The following is a 25,152-nucleotide window of genomic DNA, read 5'->3' as shown; positions in this document are numbered from 1 at the left end:
GTGAGAGCAGTTCCTCAGTGAAAAATGTTACCACCATGTTCATCTCATGATAAGGTCAAATGTTCTTAATTTTCTAACTACTTTTCTCCTCAAGAGTTCTCTATATTTTCCCATCTGTACTCCTTTCCTTGCCTACCTCTAAAGTTTCATACCAAATGGACAAACTTATCAAACATCTCAACACTGTTAGAAAATCTGAAAGGATCAAATTAAGCACATGGTTGGTATGGCTTCACCATAAACTTCACGTAAGGATTGAGAGACCAAGTGGAAATGAACCCCAAAGTTGAAGGAGCTTTTAATATCTGCCAGGAATTCTTCCAGGCCTTCAATGGCTGCTGCTATTGCTTCTTTGCCTTTTTAATATCTTGTTCTCTTCCTCCCTCATTGGAATTCAGAACATGGAACTCCAGGATATCCTGGGGACAACCGTGGCTGGAAGACTGCTATGGTCTGTACACATTCATCTTTTAATTGATGTCTTCCACCCATTTATTTTCTCTCATACCCAGCTTTTCCTTATTATTGAACCTTCAGTCTGTGCATCTGTTATGTTCACATTGTGAAGTCCAAGGAAAGCAAGACTTTAAAAAGTCATAGGTAATATGGGAAAGGACTCACAAAGCAGCCAGAATACCTATAAATTATGACTGCAGCTAACTTATTTGACATTACTGCTCATATTTTGCAATGTCAAAAGCTTGACTAGAATTCACCCTTTAGTTCATGGATTCTGTCATATTCCCATGTTATCTGTGCATAAATATCACTGTACAAATTGAAAAAACTCACAAATTTATATTAATTTTATTCACATTAAAGTTGCTATATCTTATTTAAGTTAGGAATACTTTCAGCTGCAAGGAACAGAAAAGTCTGACTAAATAGCTTAAACTACTAGGACTTTAATAATGTATGAACAAGAAGTCCAAGGAAGGCTACCTCAAAGTTCTTCTGAGAGCTCAGAAATATCATTGAGAACCCAGGCTCTTTATCTTTCTGCTCTACCACTTCCGCTTGTTAACTTTCCATTCTCCATCTTGTTATCTCACGACTGCAATTTTGCTGCCACAACTCTGTACATCATATTCCACAATTTTGAATGAAATAAAGAAGATATGCAGCCAAACCATTCTCCTGTTTCTGTTCCTTTTATCTGAAAAGCAATTTCCACCCACTCCCACCCCATAGAGGCCCTCTAGAAGATTTCCATTATCACATTGACCAAAACTGAACCACACAGCTAGCTCTAACTATAATGAAAGTTAGAAAAAGGAATATCTGCCTTTCAATCCTTTATACTGGCAAGAAAAATAGAGTTGGGTCTAGTTTTTGAAATTTAACCATTATTATTTTGAAATTTAAACTTATGACACATGTCTATATAATTTATAAATTGCTGGTTATATTGGTTAATTACAGCTGGGTGCAAGACCTGCAAGAGCCCTGGTTTAGAATAAGTTCCCTTTTCTGACAGAAAAAAAAAAAGGTTGAGAATGCTGATGAAGGAAACAATAATAAAGGGGCTGCAATGAGAGCTACAGCTATGTCAGATGCTGACAATGTTGAATTGTAGACATAACTGAAAGAGTATTTCTAGTCAAACACCATCTAGAATGAAGGGAGAATTGTATTAGTGTATATAACTCATGCCTGAAACCGTCGAGAAGCTTTAAGAATAGAGAACTATCTAGAGTTATGATTTCTCTTTTAAGGAAATGAGTTTTTACAAATCATTTAAAATACATAAGCCAATAAAATCAGCTGAAGAGTTAACATTATGGACTCCGTTATGATGCACCATCTGAGCCGCCAGGGAAGCCCAAGCTTCAGGAGATGGTGAGGGACAGGGAGGCCCGGCGTGCTGCAGCCCGTGGGGTCGCACAGTGTTGGACACAGCTGGGCGACTGAACGACATGAGGCAGCAAGTACTGGGCTAAGGCTTTGCATACTCACTTATATATAAAGCCCCCGAGCTGCCCCATGAGTGCGTGCCCTCACTATTTGCCTCTAGTCACACTGGAAGAAACTCAACCTAATACTGGACACCACACCCTTAAACATGCCACGTTACTGTTAACTTATTTGTTCTCAGTATTTCCCATTCATTTTATGTATTTGTTATTCAATGCATCCAGATTTATAAAGCTTAACTCTTGTTTATATACTTAAATAGTCTTATCTCTACTTCCTTTTCATAGTGTATCTGATTCACACAAATCCTAAAGTGGCAGAGCTGTTTCAATCATATCACACCTTTCCAAGACCTAGACAAATAATCCAAATGTTCTATAGCTAATTTGAGAAGTTTAGATAAAAATTACAACTAACCTAACAAAACAACAACCAAAAAAAGATATCACAATACAGCATACAAACAAAAGTAGAAACAGAACTATATATCTCTATTAGCCCTGCTTGTTCTGACCCCTCCTCTGCTTCATCTACTCTGAGTGTATCATCTCTACAGCACAAGGGCCAAAATTATTTGTAAGCAAGTCATTGGTTCTTTGAGTTACTGGGGTGGTTCCCTTCCCAGACATAACCCTGTCTGCCCCACACATGGAAACACATATGTGGGATATCATACCCAAATTTCCCAGTCTCAAGCCATCCTTTTCAGCCTTTTTTAAAATACTATTTTTATGATATGTATATATGTTTACATGTATTTTTCTTTATATACTCATTATTATGCTACCAAAAATGCAGCTCTGGAACATACATAAAATCTTAAAAAAATTTTTTTTTAATTGGAGGATAATTGCTTTACAATGTTGTGTTGTTTCTGCCATACAATGTGAATCAGCCATAATTTTACAAATATCCCCTCCTTCTTCAGCCTCCCTCCCTTCTCCCATCCCATCCCTCTAGGTTGTCACAGAGCACGAGGCTGAGCTCCCTGTGTTATACAGCAGCTTTCCACTAGCTATCTTTCTTACACATGATAGTTTAAAGCCTGGCATGCTACAGTGCACAGGGTCACAAAGAGTCAGACACAACTTAATTACTGAACAAGAGCAAAGTGTATATATGTCAGTGCAAGTTTCTCGATTTGTCCTACCCTCTTCTTCCCCTGTTGCATCTATAAGTCCATTCTCTTTTGAACATGTTTTCAACACAACAAAACGTAGACCTTTTTTATCTGTTAAAGAAAAAAAACTGTAAACTACATGTTACGTGTTAATTTCCTCTTATTCCCCTTTTAACTACTGAAGTTGTTCAGTCATGCGGGATCACTGCAATTCCACTGTAGCCCACCAGGCTCCTCCGTCCATAGAATTTTGCAGGGGAGAGTACTGAGGTGGGTTGCCATTTCCTTCTCCAGGGGATCTTCCCAACCCAGGGATCGAACCCAGGTCTCCCGCACTGCAGGCATATGCTTTATCCTCTGAGCCACCAAGGAAGCCCCCTTTTAACTATTATTAAAACTGAAACTAGATTACAGTTTCTAGTTTGCTCAAAGGCAGTGTCTTCAGAGGATAGGTCACAGAATGCAAGCTTCTACTGATTATAAAACGTTGAGCTGGAAAACCAAGATAATCAATCACATGGGAAAAAGATCTTCCTACTTATTTCTCAACCCAGTTTTCCCTAACTCTGGCTTTCTCAGTCCAATAATCCCACTTTGCTTAACTATTTGGAAGACAAAAAAGAAAAAAAAAAAAAAAAGAAGAACCTTATAATAGCAAGATCAGCTGACAGAAACAATGATGGGAACATACATAGCCTCTTCTTCCCTCCAGTAACCCAGCAGGCAACCTGACCTGGTATTTGCCACCCTACTTGTACACACAAATGTTTGCTTGCTAGGTCAACTGTATTTAAACTAAAATATGACAGCTATAAATAACCATTTTTAGATTGTGACAAAGCCTAAGTTCAGGAACTTCTTTCTTGAAAACTGTCACTGAAGGCAAAGAGAGAGCCTCAGGAGAAGATAACCGCACGGCCCGAATGGCTCACGTTGAAATCAGAACCACTGGACGAGGACTGGAAGCCGCACCGGTAGCTCACAATGGTCTCGAGTGAACAGTCTGCGCCATTCTCCTCGAGTCCTTGGGAAAAAAGTTCTAAAGTGTTTTAATGAGACTGTATTCCATTAACTATTTGAGGCAGTTTTTGTTCCACTGGAATTAATTAACACAACCCTTCTTCTTTAAGCTCCAGCTGCATCTGATGTCACTGTGCTGTGACAGTGAAGAATGAAAACCAAAGGACAACTGGCTACTTAAGGAATTAAATTAACTAAAGTGAAAAGCATGCACAGAGGTAGTTCTGGTGCTCTGACTGTGACTTTGTGTCTATATATTGACCACATTCTGAATAAAATCAAACTATATAATTTCAGACTTACAAAATCTTAATTGCCACCCCAAAGAAGAAATTTGTGAGCTGGAATCATGTGTAGTGGCACTATTTTACCCATATATATTTTATAACAATTAATTTGGCCTCTACCCATTCAGACTTGTTAAATTTCACCAGCCTATAATATTTACCTTAGAAAATCCTGAAAAGTAACCAACAGATATGCAGCCCAAATAAGAATACAGGAGATGTTTAACCTTAAGAAAAACAATATTTTAAGCATCTAGGTTTAATATACAGAATGATATAGATTACAGTGGACTCTTACAGATTTTTTAAACTGGTAATAAGTTCTTCTAAATGACTCCACAATGTAGGTTTTCATAAACTCAGATGACACACCCCAATCCTTACTCTAACCAGTTCAATTGCACTCTGCATGTTTTGTCCACATCCTTATTAAACATGGGGCTTCCCTGATAGCTCAATTGGTAAAGAATCTGCCTGCAATGCGGGAGACCCCAGTTTGATTCCTGGGTCAGGAAGATCCGCTGGAGAAGAAATAGGCTACCCACTCCAGTATTCTGGCCTGGAGAATTCCACGGACTGTATAGCCTATGGGGTCGCAAAGAGTCGGACACGACTGTGTGACTTTCACTTTCACTTTATTAAACACACCACAGTGGGAGCCCTGGCTCCAAGGGACAAACTGGACCTGGAAGACTCTGTTGGGCAATAACCGAGGAGGCAACTTTGCATGGTCCACAGAGTATTCCAACTTTCTTGAGTATAAGGCATCATTCTTGACATGACTCAGAAAACTATTGGACCCAAAGAGGTACCACTTCTGCCCCAAAGGGACTCAATGTCTTCTGAAGAAACCGGCCCCTAAGAGCCTTTGGCCAGTTTCCCAACATATTTCAGTTGGAAGCAAATTATAAGTATTTGTAAACCAAGGAGGTCTATTTGAAATACATTAACAAAAAGACTCCTTTTCAGACTTTTCAAGATCTCATGTCTCAGAGATTATTTCCCATGTTACTTAGTAAATGTGATTTGTTTGTTTTTAATAACTGCCTCTGCTATATAACTCTTTTCCCTTTAGCCTAAGTCAAATTTTTATTTCTAAATCCAACATATTCTGAGCAACCAGGCTGTCCCGTCATTAAATATGGATGCAGGAACTTGGCAAATTTCAAATGGCTTTAATTAGTCAGGGATAGTCTCCTCGACTAACAAGAATAGGCAGGTACAGAAATGTGTTGACTTCAGCACAACTTATCCCACTATATGATTTCCAAAATCCTGGAGAAGGAAGAGACTCACTGTCCTCTCAGGTTGGAGCTAACCTACAGCTTCATTCCCCTGGCACAGTGATCAATAACCTTGATCTATCTAACTCTCTAGTCTGGAGAATTTCCTTCTAGCAGGCTGTTGTGGCTGACACTGATATACCAAATATGTAGTTGTATTTAAGGATTTATTCCTGAGTGCTTTGATACTCCTGCTTTTTTTTTTTTTTTTTTTAGTCCTTCTAAGCTCTAACTGGATTAATCTTCTTAACATTGATATGATAATCAAGTTTTTGCACCAATATTATTATTGTAGAAAAATGGGATGTTCTGTAACTATAGTCAGATTCATTGACAACTACAATTGGTTTCTTTTTAAAGGAACACACAAAAGCTTTTGAGTCTCTTTAGTTAAACTGTCAAAAAATTGGACATACTTATCATAGGGGATTGGTTGAATAACATGACTAATTCACGCAACATAATACTCGGAAGCATTAAAAAACACAGTATTTAAGAATATGAACTGGTATTGTTGTTGTTGTTCAGTCGCTCTTTGCGATCCCCTGGACTGAAGCACACCAGGCTTCCCTGTCCTTCACCATCCCCCGGAGCTTGCTCAAACTCATGTCTATTGAGTCAGTGATGCCATCCAGCCATCTCACCCTCTGTCGTCCCCTTCTCCTCCTGCCTTCAATTTTTCCCAGCATCAGGGTCTTTTCCAATAGGTCAGATCTTCACATCAGGTGACCAAAGTGTTGGAGCTTCAGCTTTAGCATCAGTCCTTCCAATGAATATTCAGGGTTAATTTCCCTTAGGATTGATCTCCAAGGAGATCAAAACAGTATTGGTAGAGGAAAATGTTTAAAACATACTCTTTAGAGAAAAAAAATCTTGCTAGAAAATAGTCTGCACAAAATAAACTGTTTTGCTAAAGAAAATATACGCACACACAAAAAATCACTATACTTACATCAAATATTAAAAGCATCTAAGGATAGTGAGATTACATACAATTTTTTCGTTTGTATTTCTGAATTTTCAAAGGTTCTGCACTGAACATTCATTATTTTTACAGTTTTTTGTTATATTTTTTAAAAAGCTCCTGTAAAAAATTTTCAAAATTAAAATTAAAAAAAAATTAAAATTTTTAAAAGTATAAATAAATAAGCTCCCAAAGTAATTTTGCAAGTCATTTCTTATGCTATTTCACACCTATTATTAGTAAAAGTAATGGAACATCTTTCATCATGGAAGACTCTCAATTAAGTTTTAATATAAGTGAGGCAGTTTTTCCAGTTGCCTTTAAAAATAGCAAAATGATTTAATGGGTCACTACTATGTGCCAGGTCTTCTCACATATTCTATTAAAAGTAAAACATTAAGGATAGCCAGGGGGGAAAAAAATGGACTGAAAATATGTCTACAGTAATGTCATCTTACAATTTAAAAAAAACTCATCACCACCACTCAACAAATAGTCCAATTCCATTAACTCTTATTGAGCTTTGCTAGGTGGCAAGAGGGGAAAAGGGTGCTTCACAGCTGGTGCTAGTGGTAAAAAAATCTTCCTGCCAACGCAGGAGACACAAGGGACTCAGGTTCAATCCCTGGGTCGAGAAGATTCCCTGGAGAAGGAAATGGCAACCCACTTCAGTATTCTTGCCTGAAATATTCCACAGATAGAGGAGCCTGGTGGGCTACAGTCCATGCAGAGTCGGACAGAACTGAGCAGCTGAGCACACACACGGTGAACCGAACCCAGAGTCAAGCAAAGCTGGAACATAGCCTCTAGCAGCAAGGTTGCTTCAACATCTGAGAGAGGGCATCCATAGACCACCTGCATCAGAATCCCTTTTGGCACGTTGGTGAAAAACAGATTCTCAGGACTCTCAAAATCACTGTATCAATTTCTGGAGGCAGAACTCAGAAATTTACATTTTAAAAAGTATTTCAGATGGTTGCTACATTTAAGAACTAAGAAAGTCCAAGAACTCCAGTGTTGTAAAACACCAAATCAAGAGATTAGAACTAGAAAAAGTCTTGAATGTCAGGCTAAGGAATAAGTTCATTCTAATAGTAGGCACTTTGAGGGGGAGGGGGTGGACTGGGGACCAGCCACGGGTCTTGAGCAAGAAAGCAGCATGTTGAGATCTGTGCCTTGGGTCAGTACTGCTTGTTACAGCATGAGCTGAAAACAGAACTGGAAGGACTGGAGAACAAGGGACAGTGATTTATAACTACGCATCAAAACTTACCAAGAGAAAAATAAAGTGGATCCCATCCCTGGTGCCATAAAGAGGAGTGTGGGCTGGGAGGAGGAAGCTCAGTAAGAGTAATAAATAGTTGTTGTTTAGTGGCTAAGTCATGTCTGACTCTTTGTGACTCTATGGACTGCAGCCTGCCAGGCTCCTCTGTCCATGGGATTTCCCAGACAAAAATACTAGAGTGGGTTGCCATCCTTCTTCAGGGGATCTTCCCAGCCCAGGGATCAAAACTGAGTTTCCTGCATTGCAAGTGGATTCTTTACTGTTGAGCCACCAGGAAAGCCTCATGAAGAGTTACTGATGAATAAGTAAGATGATATGAATGCTAAAATGTTCAATTCAAAAAAAAAAAAAAAAAAACAGGTATGGAAAGGAAGATTCAGAGAAAAATTGCCAATAGTACTTTTATGTTATTTAACTAATGTATTTGAATTGTGGGCTTGTTACTAGACCAAACCTTGGTCTAGATGCTGGGTCAAAAAACAGATGAGAACCACTAAATTCAATGCTTTAAACAGATGAACTGCATTGTATGTGAATTATATCTCAATAAAAATTTTAATCAAAACAAGATATCTCCCTTGTCCTTACAGTGCTCAGAGATGTACAAGGAGATAGGCAACTGCAATGCAGCGTGGTAGGTGTCAGGATACAGGGGCATCTTAACCAGACCAGGTCTGGGGGAACCTACTCACAAAGAGTAGAGAAAGCCAGGCAAGGGGAATGCTCCAAAGCAGCAAGAAGGCACCTGGAGAGCTCCTGACTTCAAGTGAAGACCTGAATGCCCCTAGGGAAACACAAGTGATGAGGCAGTCCCAGGGTGAAGGTAAGTTAGGAAGAGCCCCGCGCATCGCAGCCTCACTCCCAGGGGTATGGCTGTCAATCCAGCAACACCAGCATCACCTGGAAGTTGTTAGTTGTCTTGCCCCAACCCCACCGCCACCCCCACCCCAGATCTTCATCAGAATCTCTACTTGAATGAGACCAAGTGATTCAGATGGACACCAAAGTTTAGGAAGCACTACATCAATAAATTTATTCTCAAGACAAAATTCAATGGGGATATCACTGAGGAATTTTCAGGACAGAGAGTGATAGGATCAGATATGTGCATTACATAATCACTCTGGCAGTACAATGAAAAACAGATCACAGGAAGTAATAGCAAAAATTGCTTAGGACACTATTTGGGGATTCAGGAAAGAAATAACAAGGATGAAAACAGAGTAAAAATATTACCAGGAAATGGAAACTGATCAGTTAGAGTAGGATGGGAATGGAGGGGGAAGAAAGTCAAGGTAATTTCTAAGCTTTTGGTTAGAGTTTTGGATTAGATGTTAATGCTATTCACCACACAAAGAAAGCAGATAACAACAATCAGAGTGGCTCAAATTTCTTACATATGTACCAGGGATTCCTGTAAGTGCTCTGCATTAAATTACTATTATCCTATCTTAAAGATGGGAAAACTAAAATGGTGAAGTTAAGTAGGGTACAGTGGCATGAAGAGGGAGGAGATGACAAGTTCAATTTTAAATACCTTAGGTTTGAGATGCTTCTAAAGATGCCCATAAGGCAGTTGTTTGTTGTTTATAGGAGAGCATGTAGGTCAGACACAGATTTGGAAGTCATCAGCACAAGGCCGGCCCTGACTCATCAGGAGCCGATCAGGCCACAGTGGGAGGAAGGGAAGGTCAAGGACAGAGCGAGGAGCCCCGGTCTCTAAGGGGCAATAAGAGGCAGCTGAGCTCATGAAGAGGACAAAGCAGCATGACAACGGAGAACGACAGCTGGAACTGGACAGCAACAATAATAATGGCCAACGTTTAGAAGTGCATTAGTTCAGTTCAGTCGCTCTGTTGACTCCAACTCTTTGTGACCCCACGAACTGCAGCACGCCAGGCCTCCCTGTCCATCACCAACTCCCGGAGTTTATTCAAACTCATGTCCATCGAGTTGGTGATGTCATCCAACCATGTCATCCTCTGTCGTCCCCTTCTGCTCCCGCCTTCAATCTTTCCCAGCATCAAGGTCTTTTCAAATGAGTCAGTTCTTCACATCAGGTGGCCAAAGTATTGGAGTTTCAGCTTCAACATCAGTCCTCCCAAAGAACACTTAGGACTGATCTCTTTTAGGAAGGACTGGTTGGATCTCCTTGCAGTCCAAGGGACTCTCAAGAGTCTTCTCCAACACCACAGTTCAAATGCATCAATTCTTCAGCACTCAGCTTTCTTTATAGTCCAACTCTCACATCCATACATGACTACTGGAAACATGATAGCCTTTAATAGACGGACATTTGTTGACAAAGTAATGTCTGTGTTTTTTAATATGCTGTCTAGGCTGGTCATAACTTTCCTTTCAAAGAGTAAGTGTCTTTTAATTTCATGGCTGCAATCACCATCTGCAGTGATTTTGGACCCCCCAAAAATAAAGTCTATCACTGTTTCCCCATCTATTTGCCATGAGGGGATGGGATCAGATGCCATGATCTTAGTTTTCTGAATGTTGAGCTTTAAGTTGACTTTTTCACTCTCCTCTTTCACTTTCAAAACAGGCTCTTTAGTTCTTCTTCACTTCTGCCATAAGGGTGGTGTTATCTGCATATCTGAGGTTTATTGATATTTCTCCCAGCAATCTTGATTCCAGCTTGTGCTTCATCCAGCCCAGCATTTCTCATGATGTACTCTGCATATAAGTTAAATAACAAGGGTGACAATATACAACCTTGACGTACTCCTTTCCTATTTGGAACCAGTCTTTTGTTCCATGTCCAGTTCTAACTGTTGCTTCCTGACCTGCATACACATTTCTCAAGAGGCAGGTCAGGTGGTCTGGTATTCCATCACTTTCAAAATTTTCCACAGTTTATTGTGATCCACACAAAGGCTTTGGCATAGTCAATAAAGCAGAAATAGATGTTTTTTGGAACCATCTTGTTTTTTCAATGATCCAGTGGATGTTGGCAACTTGATCTCTGATTCCTCTGCCTTTTCTAAAACCAGCTTGAACGTTTGGATGTTCACGGTTCACGTATTGCTGAAGCCTGGCTTGGAGAATTTTGAGCATTACTTTACTAGTGTGTGAGATGACTGCAATTGTGCGGTAGTTTGAGCATTCTTCAGCATTGCCTTTCTTTGGGACTGGAATGAAAAATGACCTTTTCCACTGGCCACTGCTGAGTTTTCCAAATTTGCTGATATATTGAGTGTAGCACTTTTACATCATCATCTTTTAGGATTTGAAATAGCTCAACTGGAATTCCATCACCTCCACTAGCTTTGTTTGTAGTGATGCTTCCTAAGGACACTTGACTTCACATTCCAGGATGTCTGGCTCTAGGTGAGTGATCACACCATCGTGATTATCTGGGTCATGAAGATCTTTTTGTACAGTTCTTCTCTGTATTCTTGCCACCTCTTCTTAATATCTTCTGTTTCTGTTAGGCCCATCCCATTTCTGTCCTTTACTGAGCCCATCTTTGCATGAAATGTTCCCTTGGTATCTCTAACTTTCTTGAAGAGATCTCTAGTCTTTCCCATTGTATTGTTTTCCTCTATTTCTTTGCACTGATCACTGAGGAAGACTTTCTTATCTCTCCTTGCTATTCTTTGGAACTCTGCATTCAAATGGGTATATCTTTCCTTCTCTCCTTTGCTTTTCTCTTCTCTTCACAGCTATTTGTAAGGCCTCCTCAGACAGCCATTTTGCTTTTTGCATTTCTTTTTCTTGGGGATAGTCTTGATCCCCGTCTCCTGTACAATGTCATGAACCTCCATCCATAGTTCTTCAGGCACTCTGTCTATCAGATCTAGTCCCTTGAATCTATTTCTCACTTCTACTGTATAATTATAAGAGATTTGATATAGGTCATATCAGAATGGTCTAGTGGTTTTCCCTACTTTCTTCAATTTAAGTCTGAATTTGGCAATAAGGAGCTTGTGATCTGAGCCACAGTCAACTCCCGGTCTTGTTGTTGCTGACTGTATAGAGCTTTTCTATCTCATGAAGTAGATATTGTTATCCCTATTATAAAAATGACAAAATTGAGGCACAGAAATGTTAAGGTCACAGAGATAGTGAATAGTGAATAGTGAATCCAAGATTCAAACCAGAATTCAAGTGTGGAGTCCATGCCTTGATAGCTATGATGCACTGCCTGAGTTGCAGGTACTGGGAGAGGTGGAAGCCAAGGAAGGAACAGTTGTAACAAAGTCCTCTGAACAGTCTGGTCCATAGTAAGGCCTCAGTAAATATTAACCACTATGATTTGTTAATTATACTGCCATGGAATCATGCATTTATGCAAGTCACAGTTTTTAGAAGAAAACAAATGAAAACTAAATAAGGTAAATTTCTAAGTTTTATTGGAGGAAGAAGAGCAAAGAACTTCCAAGGATGTTAAGGCTTCAACTCAAGCTTCCTATGTCTTCGGTACCTAAATTTCCACACAATCAACCTCCAACCACATTTGTGGCTACCAGTCCTTAAAGTGGGCTGTTACCCCAAGCAATGCCAGCAGGCCTCACAAACCCCAAAACCCCTTCTATGTATGAAGACTCCATTTTACAGTGATGTCTTTATCACTGGTCTGTTTTGTTCCATCCTAATTGCTTTAAAAGAGGTGTGTGCTCAGTCGCTCAGTGGTGTCTGACCTCTTGCAACCCCATGGACTGTAGCCCTCCAGGTTCCTCTGTTCATGGAATTTTCCAGGCAAGAATACTAGAGTGGGTTGCCATTTCCTACTCCAGGGAATCTTCCCAACCGAGAGATCAAACCCGCATCTCTTGCGTCTCCTGCACTGGCGGGCAGATTCTTTACCACTGAGTCACCTGAGAAGCCCAGGTAGTTGTGCAGAAGGTCTCTCAGGTTCTTAACGGCTCATTGAAGAAAAACTCATCCTCTGACCACTCCAGAAAAATAGTAGTTTGCTCTAATTAGAAGGATATGTTGTTTATAATGAAATAACATATATTCAGGTAATTTTCACGTTACAATGTAACTGTTTATACTTTAAGACAGCAGCTTCATGGGTTTTTTTTTCTTTCTCTTTTTAAAAATATTTCTAATTCTATTATACTTTCTGACCCAGATTCACCCAAGATCAAGGAGAAACAGTGAATAAGAACAACAATAAGGAAAATTGTCAGAAAAAGTAAATAGTTGAGATTTCCAAAAGGACTAGTTTTTCTAATAAGCTTATACATTCTATTCTAAGAGGATTTTTCCAAACAGAATAAAGGTACTGGATAGCAGAAGGCATCTCACAGAAATGGGACATCTGGTCATCCTAGCCCTGAAGCAACATACATAAAAAGTGCTATTTTTAAAATGAAATAAATATCAATACCCTACCCTGAAAAACTGTAAATGCCAACACTTGCCAGAGAGATGTAGAGTCTGAAACTGACTAAAGCTTATAATGCAAGCAAAGATTTATGTACAACAAATGTTCATCATAGCACATTTCTTTTTACAGTGAAAATTGGTGGTAGTGGTGGTAGTGTTAAGTCACTAAATTATGTTAGACTCTTTTCAACCCATGGATTGTAGCCTGCCAGGTTCCTTGACCCATGGGATCTCTCAGGCAAGAATATGGGAGTGGGTGGCATTTTCTCTTCTGGGGAATCTTTCCAACCCAGGGATTGAACTCATGTCTCCTATACTGGCAGGTAGGTTCTTTACCAACAAAGCCACCAGGGAAGCCCACAGTGAAAATAAATTATGGTAGATAATTTATGGTACATCTAGTGATGGAATATTATACAGCCATGAAAAACATTTTTAGTGAATATTTTATATGACTCCCAGTGGTTAAAAGTCCAAGCTCCCAATGTAGGGGACATGAGTTCAATCCCTAGTTAGGGAACTAAGATTCTACAGGCTGCACAGCACAGTATAAAAAATTTTGCTTTAAATTTTTTGAATAAAGAAATATTTATAAAATAAAAATTATCTCAATATATATAAAGCTTAAAAATCATAAAAATATCAAGATAAATAGATAAAAGACTTAAGGAAGTAAATTAACGGTTGAAAATGATAATCTCTGGATGGTATAACTAGTTTTTACAAAATTTTCCTTTATGCTTTTCTATATTCTCTCAATTATCTATAATATAACATTCCTATTAGCAGAAGAGGTATTACTAAACAGTCAATTTTTAAAAGTTTTTCCAATTAATCTCCATTTTTATTTTTAACTCTTTCCTACTTTTCCTACCCTAATCTAAGTCTTAAGATCTAGGGCAGTGGTTCTCAAGCAGGGACAGGGGAGCAGGGATTGCTCCCTGGGGAACATTAGGCAACGTCTGTAGACAACATGGATCAGTTGTCAAAACTGTGGGTGGGGGATGCTACTGGATCTAGCAGATAAAGGTTAGAGATGCCACTAAATATCCTACAACACACAGGACATGTCCCCAGAAAACAGAATAGTGCAGAAGCTGAGAAATCTTTGTTAGAATGAACAAAATGAGTATAAACAGGAAGGCTGGGTTAAGATACAACATTAGTTCTAGTGGGTTTAACTTCCCATCTCCAAAATAAGATTTTAATGAATACAAATTCTAAATTGATGAAAGTTTAATCCAGGTTTTGACCCAAGTTTATTATTATTAAAATGTACTATTAAAATTACATTTTATGTAAAATGTACATAAATGTACATAAAATATAATTTTATGGAAAATATCTCTAGTAGTTCTGCTTCCAACCTGAGCATGATGCTTAACAAACTAGAAGATATTTTTCAGCTTGAGCATAGAGAGATCAAACTGGTTTAAAAGTTGTTTTAAGTACTGCTATAAAAAAATTTTAAAGTGACAGTGTATCATTAAAGAAATAGCTGATTATCTTATTGTAATCACTCCAGTATGTTAAGATGAAAAATTAGGTTCTAACTAGTCCAGTCTAATTTAAAATTAGTCTAACACAATAGTGTTTGTTTAAAACACACATATGCAGAAAATGACTTATATAAACTCACACTTTCTAATTAAAATTGAATAAAAGATAATTTTTAAATCATCTACCTCTAATATGCTTTTTTTTTTTAAAAAAATTGAAATATGGTTGATTTACAATATTATGTTAGTCTCAGGAGTACAGCAAAGTGATTCAATTTTATATTTTTTTCCAGATTATTTTTCATCATAGGTTGTTATAAGATACTGAATACAGTTTCTATGCTATGCAATAAATTCTTGCTACTTATCTATTTTATATATAGTAGTATATATCTGTTAATCTCATACTTCTAATTATCCCCCTTCATATGCTTTATCAACATTTGCTGTTATGGATTCTCCAAGGCTTTTCTTTTAATTAGAAGTTATTCTCTAGGGGAAAGATAATCAATATCCTCCCAGTCAAAAATCCTCCCATTCAATGGAAAAAAAAAAAAAAATCCTCCCATTCATCTGCTCAAAAATCAGAACAGGAGGCAGAACTCCGGCACTTTGGCACTTTTGGTGACTGATTCATAGTGGATATTGTTTTGTCTCTCTAGCACCATTCCTTCTGATGGGGAACAGCTTTCAGCAACCCCACAAGGTCTGAGTAGGACTATCAATCACAACGTCCCATCCTCCCTCTGGCCTCTGAGATGAGCAAGACTGGACTGCTCACTGCCGTCCTCCCCCATCACCCCCTCAGCACAGTGTCAGGAGAGGGCACATGACCACAAGCAAGGTCAACCAGAAATCCTCCACCGGGCTCTCTTCTTCCAGGCCCAGAGCTAGACCATGTGGTTGGCGGGTGCCACTTACCACTTTTTTTCATCCAGAAAAGAGCTGTCCTGAGGATGAAACCAATGTCAGATAGCAGTCTGACAGGAAAGCCAGTGACAGAGAATCCCAGAGACCATGTCTGAGTCTTGAATCTAGCCATGCCCGGGCTTTTAGGACATCTAAGCAAAAGAATCCCTTTTGGCTTTGAGTTGGGTTTCCATCACTTCCAAATAAAGCAGTTCTGGCTAAGAAACTGTCAAAGAGAGATCTGGAAAGTCTATGTGTCAGAACTATGATCCATGAATTAACCAGACCCTGTCTATTATCTATCACATCTTAGCTGATATCATAACCTAAGACAATGTGTCTCATATGTCTAAAACAATGGTTAGATTAGAAATTCATTTTAAATGACTATTTCTTTCAAGCTCTAACAAGTATTCTTACTAAACTGGGATTTGATGTTATAAACTTCTAATCTTGATGTTAAATAATTCACCATTTTCCCAGTTCACCTTCATCTTTTTTGAAGAGTCTGTCTTTTTATTCTGTCAAGCCTCTTCACTTCCCCGATCATTTTATTTCTCCCATTCTGAAGTTCCTTCAGAACATATTTATCAGGTTAAAACCCCAACCATAGACACAGGACTCCTGGCCAAGACAATGCATGTTTTTGTATGAGTGAATAGAGAGATAAAACTTGTCTTTTTTTAAGTCCCATCTCCCTCCAGTCCAGCCCTGTGCTCACATTTATGAACACAGTGGCACTTCAGGCCAAAGGAGGTATATAAATGCTCCTCATGAACACTTAGGAGTGGATGACGCACTTCTCCCTTGATTTCAATCAAGTTTGCAGCTATGATTTTGAAATTAAAGCATAATCACATCGTCCCTAAGTTCTACAATTGGCAAAAGGCCTCTGTGGAGACATTTAATGCAAATGGAAGCTGGTTAAAGAGACTTTCAACTGAAAACGGCTTTAAAGAGAAGCGGAGGCTGTCTAAGGTGTGAAGAAGCCAGGGATAGGTTTCTGTAAAGGTTAAAAGTCTCTATCAGTACAAACCCAGACAGGCATTACAACTAAGGTTGATGGGGCAAGAGAACCGTTAAAGGCAGAATTGACTAAAGTGCATTTTAGCACACTAATGACCTAAGGAAACAAGGCATCAAAGGCAAACACCATTAGTAAAGGTGAGGAATGAAAGAAAGATTAAACCACCTAAATTCCTTTCCACCTACTCCCATCTCCCACTGTCGATGAAGTGTGGGTCTCTATACTGTTATCAGTATTAGCTGGGCTCCCAGGTGGAACTATAACATACATTTTTGGAAAAAAAAAAGAAAACAACTCTTTCCTCTGCCCCTGCAGGTAAGCCAACTCCAGTAAATGCTTTGAATAAGCAGGGGAAGAGAAGAACCCAAGAACCAAAGAACTTTTCAGAGTGATAGAAATGTTCTGTATCTTGTTTGTGATGGTGGGTACATGACAGAATATATTTATCAAAACTCAAACTGTGCACTTAAAATGAATTTTATTACATGCAAATTATACATAAATAAAGTTGATTAGAGAAAGACAGAGACACAGAGGTAGGAGCCAGAGGGAAGGAAGAAGACAATCTCCCAGGTAGACAAATGTAGAAAGTCTGGGAAAACCACTGTGGGACAGGGCAGGCCCGTCAGAGTGGAGTGGGGTTGCCTACTTGGTATTTCACCTAGGGTCAGGTCTTATTCCGCAGATCAGCCAGGAGTTTATACTTCTGATAATACCTCATACTTTGTTAAGAACTACCTAAAGTGGGGACAAACAAAGCCAATCCATCCTCCAGTGGGCCACGTGCCTCTAGAATCTCCTGATGAATTTTGCCTCCTCTTCCACACTCTCAATAGGAACGTTATCCCCCTCCACCCCACCTCAACCTTTTGGATGCTGAAGTTAAATCCCTGGAACCCCATTCAGATCACCCTAATGCCCCCCTACTTCAAAAAGCACCAGGAAGATATAAACTATTTATCTAGCAGTAGCCACTCTCATTAAAATTGTAACTTTTTGGTAATCTTTTAGCCACTGGGCAATACATCAAACTGTCACACTTCAAGAAACAGTAACAAATTTCAAGAGGAAATCAAGACCATTGGCTTTGCTCAAGCAGTCTAAAAAAGTATTTCTGAGTAGCTTACAAGTTTCACAGAGTCAGCAAAATTTCATGATACAATGAGAATTAACTTCCAGTTTCTAAAGCTAGAGCCTCTGGTGTTAACTTACACTATTCCCTCTCCTTCCCACCTCGAATCTGCTTCATCACAGAGAGCTCTCACACCTTCTGCCGCTACCTCAGTCTAGCAGATGTCCATCACTTTCCATTCTGTTTCCTCCAACAGTTTCCTCCGTCTCCTTAATGCCCAGCTCTCCTCTCTATTACTCACCCTGTTCAACATGCCTGAAAATGTGCTGACTTGTTTAACCATTTCTTTATACTCTGTTTCTGTCCTACAACTGGACCAATCATCCCAAACCATTATTTTCTGTTTCTCTCCTGTTAAAATAGTCTTTCATGCATCTAACAAATACTTAATGAGCACCTACTATGTAGAAGACATTGTGCTAGGCTCTATAGGAGGTAAACAAACCTGATCAGCACCTCAGGGGGTTAACAGTATTGTGGGAGTGGCTTACATATACACAAATAACTATAATAAGATAAAATGTGTACAAGTCAGGCCATTGAGACAGAACTGTCAGCTGGATGTCAAGTGAAATTAGAATTAGTAAAGGAGACAGAGAACTGGACAAAGAAAAGGCTACAGAGGTTTCCAACCATAAACAGGCCAGAGAACATCAGGAAGAAATACAAACAGAAGGAGCCTGACAGGAGACTTTAGAAAAGTGAATGCACTTGCCAAAGCCCCAAATCAGGGCACAATATCAGAGATTTCTGTTCTGCTTTAAGATGTTGGAAGCAGTCTGAGAAATGCAATTTCAACACCAAAATATTAGAATTTCCAGGATTGATGCCTTAAAGGGACAATGGCATAGAACATAAAATTGGAACTATCCCAGAAAACATCTAGTCCGTGTGGGTTCGGTAGGTATGAAGAAATATAATGGGAAAGGAAGATTACGGATATACAATCTATTGGCCTAACAGGTGTTTCACCTAAGGAAATTTACTTGGCTTCTCAAGTCAGGGGTTTAGATAGCTTTTGTACTGTTAGAAAATTCAGCATCCTGACAAACCACGGGGCTCCTAATTAAACTTCAAGTAATCCTGGCTGTTCTACAGCATTTATGTGCTGCCCGTGGAGTCTGGGAACCTCATGAGAGGAAGACTGGGATGCCATTTTATTGCCGTTGGTGATCCATTCAGGTCTAATTAATAAACCCTGTTCCACAAATGCTGAATCCTTTGAAGTTGCTGAAAGTAGTTACAGGTTATGTCATGATTCAGATATCCACTGGCAAGTCATGACTAGCAAATATTTTCAAAACCAGATATAATAAGATGTCACTGCTGCTGCTGCCAAGTCACATCAGTCGTGTTCAACTCTGTGCGACCCCATAGACGGCAGCCCACCAGGCTCCCCTGTCCACGGGATTCTCCAGGCAAGAATACTGTAGTGGGTTTCCATTTCCTTCTCCTAAGATGTCACAGCCACCTGTAATTCCTTCAGGAACAAGTCAGGTGGATCTAAAAACAAATCAACACACAACTGTGTGGTTATGCTAAATCCTTGAGCTGTACATTTTAAATTGGTGAATTGTATGGTGTGTGAATTCTGTCTCAATAAAGCTGTTATTTTCATCAACAACAAACATGTTTTAATCAAAATGTTAGTTTCCAGAAATGTTGTATCCTAGGAACCAGGCTATTGCCTTGAAAATGTTTACACTGCTGGAAAACTCTACAAAAAGGAAGCCCTACTAAACTGCTGTGTCAAAACTATTATCAATTTAGCTAAAAAGAATAAACTGAATGATCTTTTGTCTTTTACTGTAATAAGAGCTGATTTGTGTCACACATCTAAATCTGCCTTTAAGCTCTGAATGACATTTTTAAAAGGGCACTTTTCAAATTTAACTGCTTTATGTTGAATATCATTATTATGGCATGTCACTATTACGTTTTTCTTTGTAGACTACCCCAGAACTTCCTTCCCTATAATCCTCTGCAAGGAAAAAATCCTTGTGTTTATCCACTGATATTACATCTAATGATTTCCCTCTTCCTCTAATAGTCACTACCCAAGCCTTTACCTCTAGAATCATCCCAACCTTCTCATGTCCCAACCTGTTCCCTAACTTCTACAAATAAATATCATACCAGCCGTCTGCCTGCTGCTGAGGCAACAGCAGGTTATTTATGCCCTTGGAGATTCAAATTGGGCCAAAAATAAAAAGAAGCAGGCTGTGAGCCCTTTGAGGAAAAGGACTGTGTCTTGTTCATCTGAGAACCCCTCAACATTCCACAGGGTACCTGGCGTTCAGGAGGAGCTCAATAAATAGTTCTGCCTGCCATTAAGCTAAGGTTCACTCACAAAAAGAAGAAGCCAACAAGCCAAGTGACCAGATTCTTAGATACAAATGTATTTAGGAGAAGGCAATTAAGCTCAACTTCCTTATTGATGCTTTAACCAGTTTGTCTTTACAATGACTAGAGGGTGAATTTTAAAAGAGATTGTGATGATGCTACAACCAAAGGCCCAAAACTTACAATTTTAAAAATCCCAGAATCTTTTAAATTTCTTTCTTGCCAATTATTTGGGGGGGGGGGGGGGGGGGGGGGTTGGGAAGACAGATCCAAAATGCAAGAGAAATGTATTATCCAACCAGTCTTGTTAAGCAGGCTACAAATAGGCAGGCAGCTGAAGGATAGACTCCTCAGGCAGTGAAGAATGGGGTCTACACAAAGTAATTGAGGAATATTTATAGACCCTATCTCTTCTTGTGAAAATGACTGATATTTCTTAGCATTTACCTCTAAGAAATGAGTTAATATGTATAAAGCACTTAAAACAGTACCTGGCACATAGTTAACTTTATATAAGTGTTTTTTAATGAAGTAAATTCAGATCAATTTCCAATTGCATTCAATCATATGTTAGAATCCACAATGCCTTAAGAATGACCAGGTTTAGAGAGAAGTTTCAATTATGTAGTTTTCAAATCTGCAGCTGGAAACAAAGAGATCCCAGGAAATGTTTCATGCAAATTCACTTCATGCTTGAAGAAATATACCTTATACTTGTAAAGCAATTCACAGCTTACAAAAAGCAATCCCATCTATTATTAAGTTTGATCCTCACAACAGCCTTGTGAGACGCAGGGCAGGTAAAATTAACTCCGTTTACAGATGAGTAAACTGAAGCACAGAGAGATTAAGTGATTTGCCCAAGGTCACACAGTAAGTGAAAAGGCCCAGACCAGAATCAAGGTCTCTGCTGGATTGGGGGGAGGGGGGAGTCCAGACCTCTTCCTTCTATAACATGATGCAACTTGGGCTTACTTGGGTCATATTTGGAAGCAATGATTCTGGGACCATAAATGTAGACTTGAAATGCAAGACACAAATGCAAACTTGAGTAGTTAAGGCAATTCTGTTAACTGGCATTAGAGGTAATTAATAGCTGGCAAACACGGACCTACACAGGAGTGGTAGTATAAAATGCCATGACTACACGCAGTCACAAAGGGCACCACACACTGTCTTGACGGCTAAGTTCTCCAAAATATGCCATTCAGAGATCAGCAGCGCCAGAGAATTTTGGCGTCAGTACAAGAAAGGAAAGGCTGCCACTTCCCTTGAACTAAACCCAGAAGGAGAAGGCTCGCCCCAGCGGCTGGTGAAGACATGGAGCCTAACAAGGCTCTGAGGGATTACACGCAGATTGCAAATTCCCAGGGACAAATGAGTATCCACCATCCCAGTGAAATCAGCTTGCATTTATTCGTATCTTTCCCCAGGGGCTCTCCACCCCAGGGTAAGCAATCTGAAACCCGGCAACTAAAGGTGAAAATCGACTTGGCGACCGTTTGCAGGATTCCAAATCGCACAGAAAGGTTGGCTGGCGGTAGAAGTGGCACCGCATACCAACACAAGGCGTTATTTTAAGCGCATGTCCCTAAGGGAGAGACCGAACTGATCTAGCATCTGCCAGATCTACAAGATCCAGCATCTCCCACCAGCCAGGATTTTTCCTAAAGCAAGACAGAGCTGAGCAATCCTGACCCAGGCCCGCCCTACTAAATCCACAGGGGCCCTCCTTCCACTTAGAGACCCGCGCTGCTCCCGGCCCAGAAGCGTGGCAGGGACCAGAGAGGCACCCCGAGGCAAGGCTGCCCCCGCCGCCTTAACCATCAACGCCCGAGCGATGAAGGCGCCCCTGCGGGCGACCCACGGGCAGGGACCGGGATTTTGAAAGGCTCGGAAAGGGGGTGGTGCCGGCGGGGTGCACCGGGGCCCCGCGCCCCGGCCCCTCCCTGGCCTGGCAGCCGACGGCGGCGGGTAGCGCGGCCCCCTCCCCACGGCGCGGCTCGCGGGGCGCCTTACCTTTGTGTAGAGCTCGGACGCGGCCATGGCGGGCCCCTCGGCGCCGACGCCCCCCGCCTGTGCGGAGGCCGCACCTCGCCTGGGCGGCCGCCCGCGCGGACTAGGAAGCGCCCCGGCAGCAGCTGGCGGGGAGGAGGGCAGGGCAGGGCCGGGCGGGGCGGGCCGCTCCGGGCGGGGCGGGGCGGGGCCGGGGGGCGGGGCGCCTCAGGCGCGGGCGGCCTGCGGGGGGCTCGCCATCACTCCCGGGCTCGCCGCGAGCAGTGGCGCGCGCGCGGCGTGCCCGGGGTCCTCCGGGTCGCCGCCACAGCCACGCCGGCGGCCGGTGATGCTGCCGCCGCCGCCTCCCTGTGCATTATGGGAACGGGAGGAGGCTGCGCTCCGGCGCTGCTGCCACCGCGGCGGCTTCGGGTTCTCTCGGGCTCACGCTGCCTCCCAACGGCTGCGGGCCCGGAGCATCATCTGCCTGCCAGCCAGCGTCGCCGCCGCCTCCTCCCGCGCTGCCGAGCCCAGAAGCCCGCCCCAGGACACCCGCTGCTCGCACAACCTTCCCGGGGGCGCGTCGCCTCCCGGATGCCCCCGACCCCAAGCAAGCACTGGACGGTGCAGAATAGCCCAGCCCCCGAGGGGGGAAGCGATAGCTGTGTCACTGAGGGTGGCCAGGTAAATGATCGCGAGTCTGCAGGCTGCTTCTCCTGTGCTTCCCAGAATTTGTAGAGAAAGGAATTTGGGGAGAGGCTTCTTGGAAGGTCACAGAATAACCTAGAATTCCAGAAGAGCTTAGCCTTAGAGGTCTGGGAGTGAGCAAGAACTGGGAATCTGAGAGAAATAATCACCATGGTCACCCCGACCACTTCAGCATCTGCCACAGGGTCGTTTCGTGAAACCAAAGCATAGAGTTTTTTTTTGTTTGTTTTTTTTTTTAACTACAGAAAATTTAAGTGCGCCTGGTACCAAGATGCCGCCATGGGGCAGCCCTCGAGCCTCCGCTCCTAGGCCTGCGCCTGCATAGCGGTCTAGTACCCTTCGGTCCCAGCCTCTTTCTCTATCTAGTCGCTGTTCTTGCACTTCAAGCACAAGAATGCGATCCTTCCACTCCACCCCCATGCCGTCTTCACCCCCTACCTCCTACCCAGCCACACTTTGATTCCGGTTTGGCTAATCTCCGTATTTTTCATCCCAACGTCTTTTAAGAGTGGCCGTCTTCCCTCGGTTCTTTGAACTTTTTTTTTTTTTAATTTATTTTATTTTTTATTAGTTGGAGGCTAATTACTTCACAACATTTCAGTGGGTTTTGTCATACATTGATATGAATCAGCCATAGAGTTACACGCATTCCCCATCCCGATCCCCCCTCCCACCTCCCTCTCCACCGATTCCTCTGGGTCTTCCCAGTGCACCAGGCCCGAGCACTTGTCTCATGCATCCCACCTGGGCTGGTGATCTGTTTCACCATAGATAATATACATGCTGTTCTTCTCAAAACATCCCACCCTCAACTTCTCCCACAGAGTTCAAAAGTCTGTTCTGTACATCTGTGTCTCTTTTTCTGTTTTGCATATAGGGTTATCATTACCATCTTTCTAAATTCCATATATATGTGTTAGTATGCTGTAATGTTCTTTATCTTTCTGGCTTACTTCACTCTGTATAATGGGCTCCAGTTTCATCCATCTCATTAGAACTGATTCAAATGAATTCTTTTTAACAGCTGAGTAATATTCCATGGTGTATATGTACCACAGCTTCCTTATCCATTCATCTGCTGATGGGCATCTAGGTTGCTTCCATGTCCTGGCTATTATAAACAGTGCTGCGATGAACATTGGGGTGCGCGTGTCTCTTTCAGATCTGGTTTCCTCAGTGTGTATGCCCAGAAGTGGGATTGCTGTGTCATATGGCAGTTCTATTTCCAGTTTTTTAAGAAATCTCCACACTGTTCTCCATAGTGGCTGTACTAGTTTGCATTCCCACCAACAGTGTAAGAGGGTTCCCTTTTCTCCACACCCCTCCAGCATTTATTGCTTGTAGACTTTTAGATAGCAGCCATCCTGACTGGCGTGTAATGGTACCTCATTGTGGTTTTGATTTGCATTTCTCTAATAATGAGTGATGTTGAGCATCTTTTCATGTGTTTGTTAGCCATCTGTATGTCTTCTTTGGAGAAATGTCTGTTTAGTTCTTTGGCCCATTTTTTGATTGGGTCATTTATTTTTCTGGAATTGAGCTGCAGGAGTTTCTTGTATATTTTTGAGATTAATCCTTTGTCTGTTTCTTCATTTGCTATTATTTTCTCCCAATCTGAGGGCTGTCTTTTCACCTTACTTATAGTTTCCTTTGTTGTGCAAAAGCTTTTAAATTTCATTAGGTCCCATTTGTTTAGTTTTGCTTTTTGGATCTTTGAACTCTTAAGTGGTGCCTGGTGTCAGTCCTGGGGCTCTGGGATTTCTATCAGGAGCATCTCTCAAGGCTGGTGCCCTTGGTAGTGGTGTGTATCCTGCATGTGTATGTGAAGGAAGATCAGTGATGGGGGGACACTTGGAGCCAGGCCTCCCTTACTCACTGTCCAGTCTGCTCAGAACTGCCAGAGTTAATAACTACAGAGACCTGCAGAATTCTACCTTCCAGTTCTGAAACCAAATCTTTGGCTCCCACCCTTTCTTTAAAAAAGAGAAAATCTAAAAAAAAAAAAGAGAGAGAGAGAAAATCTGTGCAGCTATGAGCAGTACACCAGGAAGGGCACTGGATTGAGATTTAAGAGGTTTGAATTCTGCCCCTCGCAGGCTCTCCACGCCTTGTATAAGGGGGTAGCCACTCTGTTTTCTCATCCTGCAGCTAGTAACCTCCCTCCCAGGGAGTGTGCTGATGAAGGGGTTCGGGGTATACCACCTCAGGGTATATGCTGCTTTGGTATAATGGCTATTTTGAGTTGGGGGACCTTGAAACACATCAAATACAAGGAAAATACTGACCTTCCTTCTTTTTCTCAAAAGCAGAAAATGAAATT

The 25,152-nt window shown here is 41.2% G+C and overlaps 1 protein-coding gene across 8 annotated transcripts in view; it reads right to left on the bottom strand.

Annotated features, from left to right (window-relative positions):
• Window positions 1-22,435, bottom strand: part of MYO5A (myosin VA) — a 197,095-nt gene extending 174,660 nt beyond the window's left edge. For 7 of the 8 annotated variants that reach the window (XM_043471953.1, XM_043471956.1, XM_043471959.1 and 4 more), the window contains exon 1: window positions 22,149-22,295. In XM_043471953.1, the coding sequence (XP_043327888.1) occupies window positions 22,149-22,175 (27 nt within the window). In that variant the 5' untranslated portion in view covers window positions 22,176-22,295. Of the gene's footprint in view, window positions 1-22,148 lie in introns of all 8 variants that reach the window. The other variant, XM_043471955.1, reaches the window with a different exon arrangement.
• Window positions 22,436-25,152: the final 2,717 nt, after the last annotated feature.

This window comes from Cervus canadensis, chromosome 6 (genome assembly GCF_019320065.1).
Source record: "Cervus canadensis isolate Bull #8, Minnesota chromosome 6, ASM1932006v1, whole genome shotgun sequence".
In the NCBI taxonomy this organism is placed as follows: domain Eukaryota; kingdom Metazoa; phylum Chordata; class Mammalia; order Artiodactyla; family Cervidae; genus Cervus; species Cervus canadensis.
The sequence above is the reverse complement of the archived record's forward strand: the minus strand, read 5'-3'. Positions and strand labels throughout refer to the sequence as shown.